The sequence below is a fragment of the Rhinatrema bivittatum genome, chromosome 10 (genome assembly GCF_901001135.1).
Source record: "Rhinatrema bivittatum chromosome 10, aRhiBiv1.1, whole genome shotgun sequence".
Classification (NCBI taxonomy): domain Eukaryota; kingdom Metazoa; phylum Chordata; class Amphibia; order Gymnophiona; family Rhinatrematidae; genus Rhinatrema; species Rhinatrema bivittatum.
In genome coordinates this window covers 61,436,649-61,456,175 of record NC_042624.1, presented here as the reverse complement: position 1 = coordinate 61,456,175, position 19,527 = coordinate 61,436,649, and the positions used below count along the sequence as shown (strand labels likewise).

The 19,527-nt window shown below is 43.0% G+C and overlaps 1 protein-coding gene across 1 annotated transcript in view; it reads left to right on the top strand.

Annotated features, from left to right (window-relative positions):
• The window catches only part of ACBD6 (acyl-CoA binding domain containing 6), a 208,338-nt gene that overhangs the window by 6,049 nt on the left and 182,762 nt on the right, over positions 1 to 19,527 (top strand). Inside the window, exon 2 of the mRNA XM_029618550.1 lies at positions 11,796 to 11,860. Within this exon, the coding sequence (XP_029474410.1) occupies positions 11,796 to 11,860 (65 nt within the window). The remainder of the gene's footprint in view (positions 1 to 11,795; positions 11,861 to 19,527) is intronic.

Below are 19,527 nucleotides of genomic sequence, written 5' to 3'. Positions count from 1 at the left end.
CGACAGCAGTCTTGGTCTCAGTCCTTTCGAGGTCGGCGTTTTGGTAGATCCGGTAATACCCAGACCACTCTGGGTGGCAAGCCTTCGCAATGATGGCCAGTCGGCTGGCCCGCTCCTCGGTGGTCGGAGGCAGACTGTCTCTGTTTTACGAGGAGTGGGTCAGGCTCACGTCGGACCAGTGGGTCCTATCAGTGATAAGACACGGTTACGCTTTAGATTTTGCACTGCAGCCCCGCCATCAGTTTCTCTTCTCTCCCTGCGGGTACACCACAAAGCGCCGAGCAATCAGGGAGACTCTTCAGCGCCTTTTAGATCTCGGGGCAATTACTCCTGTTCCTCCTCCGGAGCTACGGCAAGGTCGCTACTCCATTTACTTCGTGGTTCCCAAAAAGGAGGGAACCTTCCAGCCCATTCTCGATTTAAAGAAGGTCAACATTTATTTATTTATTTATTTATTTATTTATTTGTTTATTTATTTATTTTTTTTAGTTTTTTCTATACCGGCATTCGTGAGAGTATCACATCATGCCGGTTTACAATAAACAGTGGGGTGATAAACGGAACAGTGAACGAAATAAATGTCCGGATTCCCCGTTTTCGCATGGAGACATTGCAATCGGTGATTGCTTCCATATGGCAGGGGGAATTTCTAGCATCCCTGGATCTGACAGAGGTGTATCTGCACATCGGGATCAGGGCCGATCACCAGAAGTTTCTGCGGTTCTCCATTCTGAGGCAACATTACCAGTTTCAGGCTCTGCCTTTCGGTCTGGCCACCACTCCCAGAACGTTTACCAAGATCATGGTAGTGGTAGCTGCACAACTGTGCAGGGAAGGATTTTTGGTGCATCCATATCTGGACGATTGGCTGATTCGGGTGAAGTCGGAAGTCCTTTGCCAGGAGGCGATAAACAGGGTACTTCAGCTGCTGCGTGCCCTCGGATGGGTGGTCAACCTGTCCAAGAGTCATCTGATTCCCTCCCAGTCCCTGGAGTTTTTGGGAGCTTTGTTCGACATTCATCTAGACAGAGTTTTTCTCACTGCAGACCGCATTGCCAAATTGCAAGGACAGGTGAGAGCAATTTTGTCCAAACGTCCGCTGACGGTCTGGGATTACTTGCAGGTTCTGGGGTCTATGGCCTCGACCCTGGAGTTTGTCCCTTGGGCCTTCGCCCACATGCAGCCCTTGCAATCAGCTTTGCTTTCTCATTGAAATCCGGTTTCCGAACAATTTCACCTGCGGTTACCTTTACCGGACACAGCAAAAGCCAGTTTGGACTGGTGGCTCCTTTTGGACAACCTGAGCCATGGGGTTCCTCTGATTGTTCCGGAATGGACGGAACTACGTGACTACGAATGCCAGTCTCTCTGGATGGGGAGCGGTTTGTCTGCAACAGTTGGTGCAGGGGCAGTGGTCCTAGGAGGAGTCCCAATGGTCCATCAACCACCTGGAAACCAGAGCAGTTCGCCTAGCGTTGCAGGCCTTTCTCCCACTTATCAAGGGGAAATTAGTCCGGGTTCTTTCCGACAACGCGACCACTGTGGCCTATATCAATCACCAGGGCGGGACCAAGAGTCGGTGGCGTTGGAAGCTCAAATGCTGATCAGCTGGGCGGAGCAATACCTGGTCAGTATTGCAGCATTCCACATTGCAGGGGCAACAACGTTCAAGCGGACTTTCTCAGTCGACATTGCCTCGATCCCGGCGAGTGGGAGCTGGCTGGGGGAGCTTTTCAACTCATTTGCGACAGGTGGGGCATGCCCTGCATGGATCTGATGGCAACATTCCGGAATTCCAAAGCCCCATGCTTCTTTGCTCGCCGCAGAGAACGTGGGGCAGAAGGAGTAGATGCTCTGCCGCTTCCATGGCCGACAAATGCATTGCTGTATGTTTTCCCACCTTGGCCCCTAATCGGAAAGGTGCTCAGGAGAATAGAGCTTCACCCGTCCGAAGTGATCCTAGTGGCTCCCGAGTGGCCGTGGTGCTCTTGGTTTGCAGATCTAGTCAATCTCGCGGTGCAAGGTCCTCTGCGGTTCCCAGATCTCCCAAACCTCCTTCATCAAGGACCTGTATGTTTCGACCAGGTCGATCACTTTTGTCTAGCGGCATGGCTTTTGAGAGGCAGCGGTTGAAGAGCAAAGGTTATTCAGATGCGGTAGTCTCTACTCTATTGAGATCGCATAAGGCTTCCACATCCCTGTCTTATGTTCGTGTATGGAAGATATTTGAGACTTGGTGCGTAGACAGGGGGATTTTGCCTACTCAAGCATCCGTGCCGGAGATTTTGTGCTTTTTTCAAGCTGGTCTGATGAAGGGACTGTTTTGTAGTTCCTTGAGGGTACAGGTCGCAGCGCTTGGTTGTTTACGCGGTGCCATTCAGGGAGTTCCATTAGCGATGCATCCGGATGTGTCTTGTTTTCTTTGCGGAGCAAAGCATCTGTGGCCTCCGGTGTTCCATACTTGTCCATCTTGGAATCTAAATGTAGTGCTTTCGGCCTTGTGTGCTGCACTGTTTGAACCGTTAAAGAGAGTAGCATTGAAGGATCTCACGTTGAAAGTGGTGTTCTTGGTAGCAATCTCCTCTGCTCGGTGGGTTTCTGAACTTCAGGCTTTGTTGTGCAGAGAGCTATTCCTGAGGATTTCGGATTCGGGGAGCTTCCTTCCTTTTCGGATTTGGACCATTCTGATCCTCTTGCTCGAGACTTATGGAAACTGGATGTCCGTAGGGCATTGCTGCGTTATCGATGTTACCAATGTACTTTGGAGTGGTCTTAAATGAGTTAATTTAGCATCAAAGACCACTATCGCCCGATGGTTGAAGGAGGCTATCAATTCGGCTTACTTGCTGAAGGGCAAGTCCCTGCCTCAAGGGCTTCGGATGCATTCTACTCGTGCTCAGGTGGCATCGTGGGCGGAATGTCAGCATATTTCGTCACAGGAGATTTGCCGAGCGGCTACCTGGAAATCGTTACATTCGTTCGCCAGGCACTACCGCCTGGACGTCCAGGACCCAGGTGCGGGAGGATTTGGAGCAGATGTGCTGAGAGCAGGCCTCTCCGGATCCCAGGCCAGGTAAGAGAGCTCTGGTACATCCCAGGAGTCTGGACTGATCTGGGTGACGTACAGGGAAAGGAAAATTGGTTCTTACCTGATAATTTTCGTTCCTGTAGTACCACGGATCAGTTCAGAGTCCCACCCATTTGGAGTGCGCAGGTAATCGAGAGTCCGCTCATTCAGCTGTTCTTAGTTTAATCGGCAGATCTTTGTTTACCGTGGTTCACAGGTTCTGTTCCCACTTGGGGGGTTAGTGAACCAGTTTAAGTTGTTAGGTTACTGTATATAGTTTGGTTTCGTACCATTCTGCTTTGTGACTGAGCAATACTGACGGACTGTAGGTGGCATCCTGGCATTTATGGCAGAGTCCATCAAAATTTCTCTTGTCTCCATCTGCTGGAGGGGAGACAAAACCCAGGAGTCTGGACTGATCTGTGGTACTACAGGAACGAAAATTATCAGGTAAGAACCAATTTTCCTTTTGCATACAAAATACATGCAGTTACATCTCAGGCATATTTATTATGGATATCCTGAAAACCAGACTGGTCAGGCACCAGGATCAAGAAACAGTGGTTTTCAATAGATGAGTACCATGTCTTACTGGTATTATTATTGCTTCTGTTTTCTCTGTTTTTTGCCTTTTCTTATTCTGCTGGGACCTTTTTAAAGAAGATCAAAGAGACTTATCATTTTATGGGGAAGGAATCAATAGTAACTTAGTTTTAGCACCTTCTAATCTTGGGTAAGCATTCCCGCATGTTGATAGAAATAAAATATGCAGGGACTGATGCAATAAGGAGCACTAAACCTATCGTGGACTCTTACTTGCGTTTTTTAGCATGGGTTTTCCAGTGCTAATGTAGCCCTGGAATGTAAAAACCCATGGCAGGCTTTGCGCATGGTGCATGCAGATTGCTATTACCCTGCAATGCAAGGAAGCGCGCTAAGCAAGAGACTGCCTAGCGCGTTTCCTACTGCTGTGAGAAATGTAACACCCGCTCACGGGCGGGTGTTAAACTTCACGTGGCTGGCCTGACCCAAAGATTCCCCCCCCCCTCCCCCAAGTGGTTTGGGTCGGACCCAGGGATCCTCTGCAATGATGGATTCTAAGGTCCATGTCTTAAAACGGTGCTTGCCAGACCCCAAATCCCCCCCCCCCCCCCCGGCCAGGAACCCCTACTGGAGCCTCTCCTCTGGCAGGGCTGTTCCCAATTGGTCCTTTTTGCTTCTGAAAAGGGGATTGGTCTTCTTACTGACGAGACATTGAACGGACTATTCAGCAGTAAGAGAGAGTAAATAAATGAATATGAAATGACGGGCATTTCAGGTAGAGGATTTCTCGGGTCTGACTCGGATTGCTTGGCCCATCGGGGCAAACTTTGGGGTGAGGAGGGAGTTTTGGTCAGGTCAGCTGTTGGTACAGGTCTGTGGGCCCACAGCCACCTCTCCTGGGTGCCCAATGCGCTTGAGCGCTAGGAATACACAATTTTTACCTGGTGCATCCTTTTCAATATGGCAGCTCATTTAAATATAGCATCTGGTGGATGTGTGCACATTAGGAAAACGGGTGCTCGATACAAGCACCCAGTTTATTGTGCGTCTTCTTGCATTGGCCTAACAGTGATATTTATTTCAGCATAGATGGTATCAGTATGCATCCAAAAGTTTATAAGATTATCCAGCCCCACTTCTACAGATCTATTTAACTATATTTCTTCATAAACTGTACTGCTTTTAAAGAATATTTAGAAAGCTGGAAGGATAATGGCATTTCCACCTGTTGCTGTTGTAGCTTTGGTTTGCAAAAAGACTTTAAACTGCATTGTCTTCAAATAGAAAAATGAGCAGTTTTTGTTACATGGTATACTGCAGATTCTGAGCAGTAGGTTAGCCTGCATGAGTCTTCCCTGTCTAGGTGACTGAGCAAGTGTGGGAGAAGTGTATGCTTCTAGTGTAATACAAAGCAGATCTATTTCATAGGTTCTTGTCATTGCTGTTCTGGAGCAACTCTTGGAGATCTTCCTGTGTATGGATAGGGTCCATATCTGGCAGGTTCTTATGGCCTGGATTGGCCTCTGTTGGAAACAGGATGCTGGGCTTGATGGACCCTTGGTCTGACCCAGTATGGCATGTTCTTAGGTGTGCTGGAATTTTAGCAACACACTCATCTGCCAGGTTTCAGGTGAATCATTGCATAGGCCCAGTATGGATGGAGACGACAAAAGCAAAGTGCAGCACTGATGAAATGTGCCTAAAAAACTCATGCCAAAGAATGTCTCATACCTACGCAAATTGATCAAAATGAGAAAATCCTTCTCAAATTCTTGAAATAAAGGATTGATTGTATGCTTTTCAGCAGATTTGTGTAGGCTTGAGATGTTCTTTGGCTTGTGACGTTCTTTGGTTTCGTCTAAGTCTCCTATGGATTAGTACAAACATGGTCTTTTCTTGAACTGAAAGAAGACTACAATTTAAAAAAAAAATCCAAGAGTTAAAGGTGGCATTTGCTTTTTTCTTCTTGAAAGTCTTGCTGTTTCTTTGTCACTTCTGCAGTCAGCTAAGAATTGAAGTGATTGAAAAAGAGGTCTGTCCAAGCGAGGAATGAGCCTCATCTTCCAGGCAGAAGGTCCTGCCAGTGAAGACTTCAATCTTTTTGTCTTTATCTTCCTCCTCATCTTTTCTTTGCATGTCTGTAGTTCAAGGAGTTGACACCGCCCAGATGTTTGGTGTTGGGAACAGCAGAGCATCTGGGATTACAAATATAAGCGCATACATAAGATATATGCTATACTGGGTCAGACCAAGGGTCTATCAAGCCCAGCATCCTGTTTCCAACAGTGGCCAATCCAAATCACAAGTACCTAGCAAGTACCTAAACATTAAATAGATCCCATGCTACTAATTCTGGCAACAAATAGTGGCTATTCCCTATTATTTAATAGCAGTTTATGGACTTTTTCAGGAACATCCAAACTTTTGGATAAATTGCCTTAACCACATCCTCTGGCAAAGAATTCCAGAGCTTAATTGTGCATTGAGTGAGAGAGAATTTTCTCTGATTTGTTTTAAATGTGCTACTTGCTAACTTCAGGGAGTACCCTCTAGTCCTTGTATTATCCGAAAGAGTAAATAACCTTTTCATATTTACCTATTCCAAGTTCTTTCGTGATTTTGTAGATCTCTATCTTATACCTTCTCAGCCATCTCTTCTTCAAGCTGAACAGCCCTAACCTCTTTAGCCTCTTCTCAAGTGAGCTGTTCCATGCCCTTTATCATTTTGGTCGCCCTTCTCTGTACTTTCCCCAGTGCAATTATATCTTTTTAAAGATGCGGCGACCAGAATTGCACACAGTATTCAAGGTGTGGTCTAACCATGGAGTGATACAGAGGCATTATAACATCCTCCGTTTTATTTGCTGTTGCCTGCCTAATAATTGCTAACCTTTTCTTCGCTTTTTTGACTGCCAAAGCACACTGAGCTGACTATTTCAATGTAATATCAACTATGATGCCCAGATCTTTTTCCTGGGTGGTAGCTCCTAAAATGGAACCTAACATTGTGTAGCTACAGCAAGGGTTATTTTTTCCCTATATGTTCACCTTGCACTTTCCATTTATATTTATTTCATATAGGAACACCGGTATATAAAAATCTAAAAATAAATAAATAATAAATATTTCATCTGCCATACGGACGCCCAATCTTCCAGTCTCGTAAAGTTCTACTGCAGTTTATCATGATCTACTTGTGATTTAATTATTCTGAATTATTTTGTGTCATCTGCAAATTTGATCATTTCATGCATCATTTCTCTTTCCAGATCATTTATATAAATATATTAAAAAGCCCTTGTGCCAAGTACAGATCCCTGAGGCACTCCCCTTTTTCCACTGTGCAAACAGATCATTTAATCCTAATCTGTTTCCTGTCTCTTAACCAGTTTGTAATCCATGAAAGGACTTCGCCTCCTATCCCATGACTTTTTAATTTTCTTAGAAGCCTCTCATGAGGGATTTTGTCAAACGCCTTCTGAAAATCCAAATACACTACCATCTACCGGTTCACTTTTATCTTCGTTTATTAACCCCTCGAAAAAAAATATAGATTTATGAGGCAAGACTTGCTTGGGTAAATCCATGCTAGCTGTGTCCTATTAAACCACATCTCTCTATATGTTTTGTGATTTTATTCTTTTATAAAAGTTTTCACGATTTTTCGTGGCACTGAAGTCAGGCTTAGCGGTCTCTAGTTTTCCTGGATCACCTCTGGAGCCCTTTTTATATATCAGGGTTACATTGGCATCCTATATCTCTGTTTCAAAGGCAGGATAATCTGAAGTCCCCAGAACCTCATTTGAATTGCTAATTTCATGAAACCTGTTTTGTTTTGGTTTTTTTTTTTTTAAGTGCTTTTTTCTTGAAATTGAAATTGTGTGTGGCAACATTTTATTTACGTATAAAATTTAATTTTCTTGCCCCTTTATGAAAAGCACCAAAGACAAGGTACAACAAATAAGCCAATATAAAAACAGTCAGGAATTAACATGTTCATAAAACATCTGCATTAAACCAACTTAATTAAAGAAAATCAGATTTTACAACAAAAAGTGGAAAATTTGGATAATCAGATACGTGCTAGACATTTGAGATGTATTAATTTTCCTAAATTACCATATATGAATGCTAAAGATCTCTGGAGGAAATATATGTTAGAAAATTTAAAGATCACTGAGGAGACTTTGCCAATAATATCTAAGGCTTTTTATATACCCTCAAAAAGAATTACTGAAAGTAATTTGGACAATTTCCAGATATTAGCCCCAAGGGAAACAACACCAACTATGAACAATTTCAGAGCTGCTGGAGCAGTCGGAAGAAAACACAGTGATTCCATCTACACTTATAGTGGTCTTTTTATTACAATCGGACAGAGAATGGGTGTTCAAAAAGTACTTTTCTCATCGTCATGAAAAATTTTTGGGCATTAAAGTTCAGATATTCCCTGACCTCGCGAGAACGACGCAGAAGCGTCGTCAACAATTTCTTTTGTTAAAATCACAAGTGTTAGAATTGGGAGGGATGTTTATGCTTAAGTTTCCATGCAAGTGCTTGGTTAAATTTCAAGGGAATTCGTTTCTGTTCTTTCTCCCCTCGCAACTAACATCTTTTATTTCTAGTAGAAGGCCCCCCTTGGTGTCCTCCTCCCCTGTGAGTTGATGTATACTTCTAAAGGCAATTTGAAAAGGTCTATAAAATAAAATGTGACTCCCCTATAGTTAACTTTTTGTTTAAATATATTTCCTTAAGGTTGTGAAATCTTGGATCCAATGTTGTGGGCTAAAAGATTTATACTTCACTGTTTTTCAAAATTAATAGGTTACAATGTGTATTACTTTATTGTTAAATAGATATATATTCTTTGATTATTGTAATTCAGGAATCAATTTACTATGATTGAACATTAATGAGTGAAGTATATATATTTCAAACTCAAGTAATGCTTGAATTAAATTTGTAAAACTGAATAAAGAATAAATAAAAAAAAAAAAAAACATCTGCATTAATAGTGAATTTGATTTTCTTGGGCTTTGGAGGGGTCTAGAAGTTGGAGTGGAATTCTCAGGCTTTTTTTTTTGTGGAGGAATAGAATTTATATTATTTTTCTCCCCTTTAATAGCATCATCTTCCCAGCCCCTTCCCCAGACAGCATGCCTGGGTGACTCCTCTGAAGCATGCCCTTGGTACTGCTTGTTGCCTGTGACTGAGCACTGCAGTGCATGCCAAAAATCTTTTTTTTTTTTTTTTTTTTTTTTTTTTAAAGACAGCCTTGTTGTGATTCTTTAATTGTATGTGCAGGGCAGAGTGATTTTAAAAATGAGGTTTGGGTAATTGCCAGGTTCTTGTGGCCTGGTTTCGCCTCTGTTAGAAACAGGATGCTGGGCTTGATGGACCCTTGGTCTGACCCAGCATGGCAATTTCTTATTTTCTTATAATGGTTGGGAGAGCTCTGGAACTGCAGTCAGCAGTGAGGCTCTCAATTTACTGCTGTGTTAACACCTCTTACCCTTTTTCTGGGTTCTTCTGAACCACAAGCAAGATTTGAAGGCCAAAATCTGTCTAGAGCAGAGCTTTCCAAACTTTTCATGTTGGTGACACACTTTTTAGACAAACATAATTTCGTGACACAGTAATTCAGTCTACCAGCAAATCAGAAGTTAAAGGTTAAACGAACAAAATGTATTTCAACAATTTATGTATGTTTCCTTAAATATATACATAAATAAAATGATTCATGACACAACCTATCTCATAATAAATATTTGCAGGCTTCCACTTCCTCCATGCTGATCTCGTACATTGTGAGATCGGCATAGAGAAAGTGCTACTCTTGCACATTCCCAAAGATTACATGTGCCAATCACTAAAAAGTAATTTTTTTTTTTTACCTTTGCTGTCTGATCTTAGTTTTCTAATCGGTTGGTCACAGGCTTTTTTTTTCCACCTTTTCTTTCTTGTTTTTTTGCCAATTCCTTTTACAGGGTCTTTTTTTCTATTTCTTTTCTCTCCATCTGTCTTCCCTCAAACACACAATCAGGTTCTCATTCTCACACGCTATCTCACACATTCTCACACACAGGCTCTCACTCACATGCAATCTCACACATCCACAGCTCTCACATGCCTCTCTCTCATACATACATACTGTCTCTCTCGTGCACATGCTGTCTCACTCTCACACACACAGGCTCTCTCACTCCTACATGCTCTCTTGCTCAAGCACAGGCTCTCACTGGCACATGCTGTCCCTTTGCACGGGTTGCCGAAGGATGGGCTCTTCAGAGGCCCTGATGTTCCCTGGTCGTGACATGGGATCTGCAGCGGCCCTGCTATCGGGTTTCCTCCTCTTCTCGGGCTGCCGCGACGTGGGATCCGCAGCGGCCCTGCTATCGGGTTTCCTCCTCTTCTCGGGCCGTCGCAACGTGGGATCCGCAACGGCCCATTAAAGCTGCTCTTCTTCTGTACGCAGCAGATGCTCCTCCTCCTTCCTGCCCACGCGGCTCCGGCAACGTTTTTCTTCCAGGGCTGCACAGGCAGGAAGGAGGAGGAGTGAACGTGACCCTTTTCTTCGGGCCGTGGTGATGTAAGCTCCACCACTGCCCGCCGATCTTCCTGCTATAGTTCCCTGCTTCCGCCGGCCCTGTGGACCGGGCGACACACCTCCACACTACAGGCGACACACTAATGTGTCCCGACACACACTTTGGAAAGCTCTGGTCTAGAGAGTAATAGTATGAAGGGCAACAGCATAGGTCAGGTAGGGCTGCCATCAAGCTCCATTTCATAAGTGACAAGCTGAGCCAGTCCCGGTTCTCTGTACACTTGTGGTTGCAGTTTCTCGTAACTTCAGATTTGCAAATCGGTAGATGATGTGAGGGAAAGTCCTGATTATTTTACTTTTTTTTTTTTTTGGCTCACCAAGTCTATTGAGTTTTCTTACCTGTTGTGCCACTGGTGACCCTGTTCTACTTCTGGCCTTCTCCCTCCCTCTCTCTCTGTCCAAAGCAGGCTTGAGGTCTGTCCCCATTTAGATTACTACCGTCAGTGCTGGTAGCTGATTCCAATCATCCATCCCTCTGAATAAAGCAGTATTTCCCCCACCCCTTTCTCCTTTCAGCTCCCTCTTAGGCATCTTGTCTTTATGATTCTTCTTTTGTGGAAAATGTATCCTCCAGAAGCCTATTGGATAGCTCCCGTTCCCATCTTTATTCTTGACGGTGCATTCAGGCCGACACAGAAAGGAACGCGGGAGAGTGGGTACTCTGTGTTGAGCGCCTGCTCTCCTGATGCGCGATTCAGTATTTAAATGAGGGGTTGGGCTAGTAAGGAGGTGCTATTTACAATAGTGCATCCATAGCGCCTCCTTATTAGCGGTCGAAGTAGCTGTCGGAGGTCTGGACAACCTATGCTCAATTTTACTGGCGTCTGTTTCCAAACCTGTTGATAGCCACGGGTTAGGAAAATGGATGCCAGCAAAATTGAGCGTCCGTTTTTGCTGACCGGCAGGCAGACTTTTTTTTTTTTTTAAATTTTTGGTGCTTCTGACTTAATATTGCTAGGATATTAAGTCGGAGCAGTATTTTCTGCTTTTCTGTACACTTTTCCGGGTTGCTCAGAAATCAACGCCTGCCCTTGGCCGCACATTTTACTTTCAGTATCCTGGGGACTAACTAATATTCTCATCAACGTACATTTGCATGTGATGAGCACTATTAGTTTTTTTTTCGGAGGGGGGGTGTTGGCCGTGCATTTTCGGTGCGCAAAACCCCTTACTGTATAAGGGGTAATAGACGCGCCTCAAACGCGTGGCCAATCGCATGCTAAACCGTGCGCTCTGCCTTCTTGGTAGTAAGGCTGGTGGTGTGGGCCTTGTATCATTTTTGCAGTAGATTAAAAGATGAAGAATCGAAAGACAAACCCCATCCAGTTTCCAATGCCTCAGTTTCCCAGCACATGAAATACTCTTGTAAGTATAAAGGTAACTCCTAAATGAAATGTAACATGAAACTGAGGAAGGGGAGCAGAGAAGCAAAGGACTCCTTGTCCCTAGCGAGGGCTTTAGGACGCCTGGGGGCAGCAGGAGACTGAGTGACACCGTGTAAGAGAATGGCAAAGAAAACTCTGCCCTTCCTGAGGCCCATACTAATGAAGGCTGTTCTTGTTCTGTTCTTTCTTAAAGGTGAAAGTTGGAAAGTGCAACACTCCGAAACCAGGTTTCTTTGATTTTGAGGGAAAACAAAAATGGTAAGAGCCCTTGCAATTCCTGAACCTTGATTTGCAGATCTCTTAAGGCTGTGTTAAGTGGGAACTCCTTTTCTGTGGATACTAGCTTCACAACAGCGTTGATTGCAATCTGTGGCACTGATCTCTACTTAGGTAAAAAAAAAAAAATTCATAATTTGAACTTCTACAGATATTTATTTAACAGCTTTTATATATCGGTATTCATAGATACATCATATCTGTTTACATAGAACATACCGCAGATACATGGAACAGGGAGAGCAGCAACTTGGAGGAGGGGGAGTCAACGAAACTGTATCATTACAGAACAATGAGTATTAAAAGGAAAGGAGGGAAAGTGGTGTTAACATAGGAGGATGGAATATATTTATATATATTTATAGAGATGTGAAAATGATGGCGAATCTTAGTGATACCAGTATAAGGTCTGGATGAGGCACTTCCATGTGCCCACCTGGGCTGGCGTAAAGAGCTTGGACAGTTGGTGCTCTCCACCTGGATCCATGCCAACACTTTGAGATCATTTCAGAGCTGCTCACCTTAGCAGAGCTCTGTACATTTCAGCCTGAAATATGGAGGACTTCTCTGCTCTTCCAGCCTGGTACCAGACCCAGTCCTAGTCCTATCAATTAAAGTGGAATTTCCCACTTCCGGGGAGAGAATTGTAATTGCTGTAATGGGATGTAAATCATCAGACAGGTAGTCTCAGGTGCAGATCAGCCTCAAGAAGGCCCTGAGTTTCTCTCTTTTGTACAAGGGAATGTTTGTCCATTTTGGATTAGACCTGGCCATAGACTGCATTTCAAAGTGATTAAGGGAGTGATTCCTTTTTTGTACTGATTGTATTGTCTCTGGCTTACACGGCAGAGATCATGAGATGAAACAATTTAAGAGGTAGGAGGGATGTTCTGTCATTAAGCTTCTCTGATATTATCTGTATTCTCCTGATTAAACAGAGAAAATGTTCTACCTCTGTTCAAGAAGCAGGGGAATTTTGCTTTGGTATCGTTCATTCATATAGTTTTCCTTGTTATCAAAGGCACCTTTTAAAAACATCACTGAAGTGGCAGTGTACGTTGCACTATAGCCTCTTATGAATGATGCATGGGAGATATGCAGACTAAGTCCATGCATTTGTTTTGTTACAGTGAATAAACGTTGTCCCTAGTTAGTTTCATAAGAGAGGTTATTCCCTCCAGATCCTGGTAGGGGTGTGCCTATATGAAGAAGCTAAGCACCAACCACAAGGTTTAACAAAAACGACCCATCCTATAACCAGCAAGCCTGTCAGTGTTCCTAGAATTATTAGTTCACCCGGTCTTTTTGATCGTTCATCTTGTGTACCTTAATTTTTGTTTTTGTTGCATGTAAAAGTATGTTAAATTCTGGAGGAGTGACGTCATCAACGCAGATGGCTGCCTGATTCTGAGCTCCCGACCGGCTCTCCCCTCAATCTCAGCGAATCTCCCACATCAGCCTCCGAATTAACTCGAAATTCTGGCTCAGCTTGCATTGACATGTTTTTTTTTTTTGCATCGAAATTTAAAATAACGGATTTACGCAAATTCGCCTATAAAAAAACAGGACTTATTGATACCACCAGGCCCTCCCTATAAAAAAACCCAGGACTTATTGATACCACCAGCCCTCCAAGATGGCAGCGCTAGAGGACAACGAGTCCCCGATAGAACAACGATATTCCTCTCCCTGATGATGACCTACCGACCCGGTCCGAAATGAGGCATTGGTTCGCAGAACTCCAACAGGACCTGCAAGATCACAAACGGGATATCATGGCCTCAATCGACGATATTAAAGAGGAAATGGCCAACAATGGCCGCTGCATTTTCGATGTTGAGACCAAGGCTGAGGCCCTCACGGAGGAAATCAAGTCGGCCAGGGACGAGCACAATAAAATGCAGAAAGGAATGGATGCATTATATGAAAAAGTTGAAGACGTTGAAAACAGGTCCCGAAGGCAGAATTTGAGGTTTCGAGGCATACTGGACACACCAGACTATCAGGACTGTGCAGGCATCGCAGCGAAAATCAGCGCCATGCTGCTTTCCATTCAGGCAAACACCGAGCTTGTTCCTCCCGGTGAAATAAAAATAGACAGAGCACACCGAATCCAGGGTCCTCGACCTGATAATCGCCCCAGGGACATAATCGCGTGTTTCCACGATTTCTCATTAAAAGAAAAAATAGCAAAGATTGCCCGGAAGCAAACAGTGTGGACCTGGGAAAATAATGAAATAATGATTTACACAGACCTGGTGCTAGCAACCATCCGAAAACGTCAGGAGATGAAAATTATAACAGCAGCCCTACGGAAGGACAATGTCCGGTACAGATGGTGGTTTCCATTTGGACTGGGGTTCACTGTTAAAGGCAACTATCACAAGATTAAATCTGTGCAAGAAGGTGCCAGCATTCTAAAGATGCTGGCTTCACGGGATTTGAAGCCATCATGCCAGTTAGATCTACTACAAGCAACAATGAAGATGGGCCTCATTGGCAGAGAGTAAACAAGGGAGGACGTCTGCTACAAAGGAATCCTGAAGCTGGACCATCAACACAGACAGACACTTGAGTATAAAAAAAAAATGGATTCTCTGTATAGACTTAGTAATTCGGAGGCATGGTTTGAAAATTATGGTCCAGACTGTTAGCTAACGATTAAGACCCTAATTGATACTGTTTGGGAACAGTTTGGGACTAAAAATGATATTCATGGGAGTTAAGTTATTTGGTTACAAATGTATGTTATAAGAAGGGGGAGGTGGGGAGGGAAGTTAGGGATCAAGGACATGACTGATTTCTCTCTTGCTAAGGCAAACGGGTCTCTACATAAGGATCTGATTGCCAAGGGGTTGGGGATATTTGGGGGAACTCAAAGTGGGTCTCTGGTAGTACAGAACATGGGGATGTTTATGAGGGGGTCAAATATTAAACACACACACATTCACTCTCTATCACAGTTGCGGTCAGTATGGGGGATGCCAAGGTATGAAGATATCACCATGCAGGGAGTTTTTTCTATTTTCCTATTTAAGAATGTAAGATTTTCCAATGACTGATCTTAAAGTATTATCCCTTAATGTTAAGAGACTTAATACACATAGAAAATGCCAATTTTTATTCTCTGAACTACAACGCCAACATGCAGCTATAGCTTTTATACAGGAATCTCATCTCAAATGCAGATATGAACATACTATGAAATATGCGTTATTCCCACATCAATATTGGGCTGCCTGCACTAAAACTAGTAAATACGCAGGAGTGGGGATTCTCATTCATAAAGATATAACTTTTGAATAAATAACCTACATACCTGACCCCGAGGGTAGATATGTACTGTTGACAATAATACTGGGTGGCACAAAATATACCTTTTTAAATATATATGCCTCCAATACTAATCAGGAGTCTTTTTTTCTCAAAACTGGAAAATGTTATAGACACCAATGGAGCAGGCTGCTTGATTTTAGGTGGGGACTGTAATCTAACGGTCAATCCGCACCTGGACAACTCTAAAGGGCAAGGACCGACTCTGGGGAAAGATGGAAAGCTGTTTAAAACATACATAGAAACATATAGAAACATAGAAATGACGGCAGAAGAAGACCAAACGGCCCATCCAGTCTGCCCAGCAAGCTTCACATTTTTTTCTCATACTTATCTGTTTCTCTTAGCTCTTTGGTTCTATTTCCCTTCCACCCCCACCATTAATGTAGAGAGCAGTGATGGAGCTGCAACCAAGTGAAATATCAAGCTTGATTAGTTATGGGTAGTAGGGGAAGTAACCGCCGCAATAAGCAAGCTACACCCATGCTTATTTGTTTTACCCAGACTGTGTTGTTCAGCCCTTATTGGTTGTTTTTCTTCTCCCCTGCTGTTGAAGCAGGGAGCTATGCTGGATATGCTTGTAGTATCAGTTTTTCTTCTCCCCTGCCGTTGAAGCAGAGAGCTATGCTGGATATGCGTGAAGTATCAGTTTTTCTTCTCCCCTGCCGTTGAAGCAGGATATGCATTGAAAGTGAAGTATCAGGCTTATTTGGTTTGGGGTAGTAACCGCCGTAACAAGCCAGCTACTCCCCGCTTTGTGAGTGCGAATCCTTTTTTCTTCTCCCCTGCTGTTGAAGCAGAGAGCTATGCTGGATATGCGTGAAGTATCAGTTTTTCTTCTCCCCTGCCGTTGAAGCAGAGAGCTATGCTGGATATGCGTGAAGTATCAGTTTTTCTTCTCCCCTGCCGTTGAAGCAGAGAGCTATGCTGGATATGCGTGAAGTATCAGTTTTTCTTCTCCCCTGCCGTTGAAGCAGAGAGCTATGCTGGATATGCGTGAAGTATCAGGTTTTCTTCTCCCCTGCCGTTGAAGCAGGGGAGAAGTTTAAAGTTTAAAGCTTTCCTATCCAGACAAGGTCTGCTTGAAGCTTAGAGGGTACGTAATCTAACATCTAGGAACTACACTTTTCTTTTCTAGAGCCCATCAATCATACTCTAGAATTGATTTCCTCTTCGTAGATAAAACCATTATAAATAGGGTGGAAAATCCATATATTGATTCTATAACATGGTCTGACCATGCCTCAACAGGTATTTCTTTAAAACTTGAGCAATATGATAGGGGTATGCAATTCTGGAAGCTGAATAACAGCTTGCTGGAAGATGAGGTCTTTTCTTTGCTACTACAGGGAGACATCACAGATTATATAATCCAAAATGATGATGGCGAGGTAACCCCCATGATACTATGGGATTGCTTAAAGGCGGCGATAAGAGGCAAATTAATAGCTAGGGCAGCATATGTCAAAAAAAAGAAAGACACTGATAGGGAAAATTTACTCACACAGATTAAGCAACTAGCCGATGCACACAAACGAGCAGGTTCTCATATAGAATTCTGAAGCGTCTAGACCAATGTAGGCGCAAATTTGAAGATTTAGAGGCAGCTGCAATCGCCCATCGAAAACAACTCCACTATGAAGGGGGTAACAAAGCAGGGAAACAATTAGCCCAATTAGTAAATCACCTGGACCGGATGGTATACACCCCAGAGTTCTGAAGGAACTAAAAAATGAAATTTCAGACCTATTAGTAAAAATTTGTAACCTATCATTAAAATCATCCATTGTACCTGAAGACTGGAGGATAGCAAATGTAACCCCAATATTTAAAAAGGGCTCCAGGGGTGATCCTGGAAACTACAGACCGGTTAGCCTGACTTCAGTGCCAGGAAAAATAGTGGATAGTGTTCTAAACATCAAAATCACAGAACATATAGAAAGACATGGTTTAATGGAACAAAGTCAGCATGGCTTTACCCAGGGCAAGTCTTGCCTCACAAATCTGCTTCACTTTTTTGAAGGAGTTAATAAACATGTGGATAAAGGTGAACCGGTAGATGTAGTATACTTGGATTTTCAGAAGGTGTTTGACAAAGTTCCTCATGAGAGGCTTCTAGGAAAAGTAAAAAGTCATGGGATAGATGGCGATGTCCTTTCGTGGATTGCAAACTGGCTAAAAGACAGGAAACAGAGAGTAGGATTAAATGGACAATTTTCTCAGTGGAAGGGAGTGGCCAGTGGAGTGCCTCAGGGATCTGTATTGGGACCCTTACTTTTCAATATATTTATAAATGATCTGGAAAGAAATACGACGAGTGAGATAATCCAATTTGCAGATGACACAAAATTGTTCAGAGTAGTTAAATCTCAAGCAGATTGTGATAAATTGTAGGAAGACCTCGTGAGACTGGAAAATTGGGCATCCAAATGGCAGATGAAATTTAATGTGGATAAGTGCAAGGTAATGCATATCGGGGAAAAATAACCCATGCTATAATTACACAATGTTGGGTTCCATATTAGGTGCTACAACCCAAGAAAGAGATCTAGGCGTCATAGTGGATAACACATTGAAATCGTCGGTTCAGTGTGCTGCGGCAGTCAAAAAAGCAAACAGAATGTTGGGAATTATTAGAAAGGGAATGGTGAATAAAACGGAAAATGTCATAATGTCTCTGTATCGCTCCATGGTGAGACCGCACCTTGAATACTGTGTACAATTCTGGTTGCCGCATCTCAAAAAAAGATATAGTTGCGATGGAGAAGGTACAGAGAAGGGCTACCAAAATGATAAGGGGAATGGAACAGCTCCCCTATGAGGAAAGACTAAAGAGGTTAGGACTTTTTAGCTTGGAGAAGAGACGGCTGAGGGGGGATATGATAGAGATGTTTAAAATTATGAGAGGTCTAGAATGGGTAGATGTGAATTGGTTATTTACTCTTTCGGATAGTAGAAAGACTAGGGGGCACTCCATGAAGTTAGCATGGGGCACATTTAAAACTAATCGGAGAAAGTTCTCTTTTACTCAACGCACAATTAAACTCTGGAATTTGTTGCCAGAGGATGTGGTTAGTGCAGTTAGTATAGCTGTGTTTAAAAAAGGATTGGATAAGTTCTTGGAGGAGAAGTCCATTACCTGCTGTTAAGTTCACTTAGAGAATAGCCACTGCCATTAGCAATGGTAACATGGAATAGGCTTAGTTTTTGGGTACTTGCCAGGTTCTTATGGCCTGGATTGGCCACTGTTGGAAACAGGTTGCTGGGCTTGATGGACCCTTGGTCTGACCCAGTATGGTATTTTCTTATGTTCTTATGAAAATTAAAAGTGCAACAATCCATTAATCATATAGTAAAAATTAAAGATGAGCGGGGTACCATTTTGACAACTAACACTGATATTAGGAATCGATTTCTTCACTTCTATACGGAATTATATGCAACTGACACATCTATAGCCAACAAACAGATCGATTCCTATTTAATTAATGACAATCTTCCCCAGATTTCGCAAACTCAAAAAGATTTTTTGGACAGAGAAATCAACCAAGTTGAAATTACGTAGGCGATCAAAGAATTAAAAAACGGTAAATCACCGGGACTCGATGGCTATACGGCTATCTTCTATAAAAAAAAAAATATGCTACTCAACTGATACCTGTCCTGGTCCGGCTGTTTAATTCATTGCGATCAAAAGGGGTATTGTCCCCAAAAACCAATACAGCGGGAATAGCAATATTGGCCAAACCAGGGAGAGACCCCACGATTTGTGGCTCTTATAGACCAATATCCCTAATCAATTTAGACATGAAACTCCTAGCAAAAATACTAGCAAATAGACTGAATACCATCCTCCCAGAGTTGATACACCCTGATCAATCAGGTTTCATCCCAGGAAGAATGGCATCCGACAATGTCTGCAAAACGGTGAATTCTATATAGTGGTCCAAAGCTCGAAATAACCCCTGCTTACTATTAGCGGTAGACACAGAAAAAGCGTTCGATTATGTTCACTGGCCCTTTTTATTTCAAACATTAAAATCCATGCAAATTGGAGATTTCTTTTTAGGATGGATAAAGAAACTTTATGAAGCACAATCTAGCCCGCCTAAAGGTTAATGGAGGTTAATCCAATACTTTCTCTATAGGTAGAGGTACAAGGCAAGGGTGTCCTCTATCTCCCCTCCTCTTTGCACTTTTCTTAGAACCATTCACACATCGAATTTGACATAATGACCAGATAGGAGGGATAAAAGAGGGAGGTTTTTCATCTAAATTATCGCTCTTTGCAGATGATATCTTGTTCATTATCACAG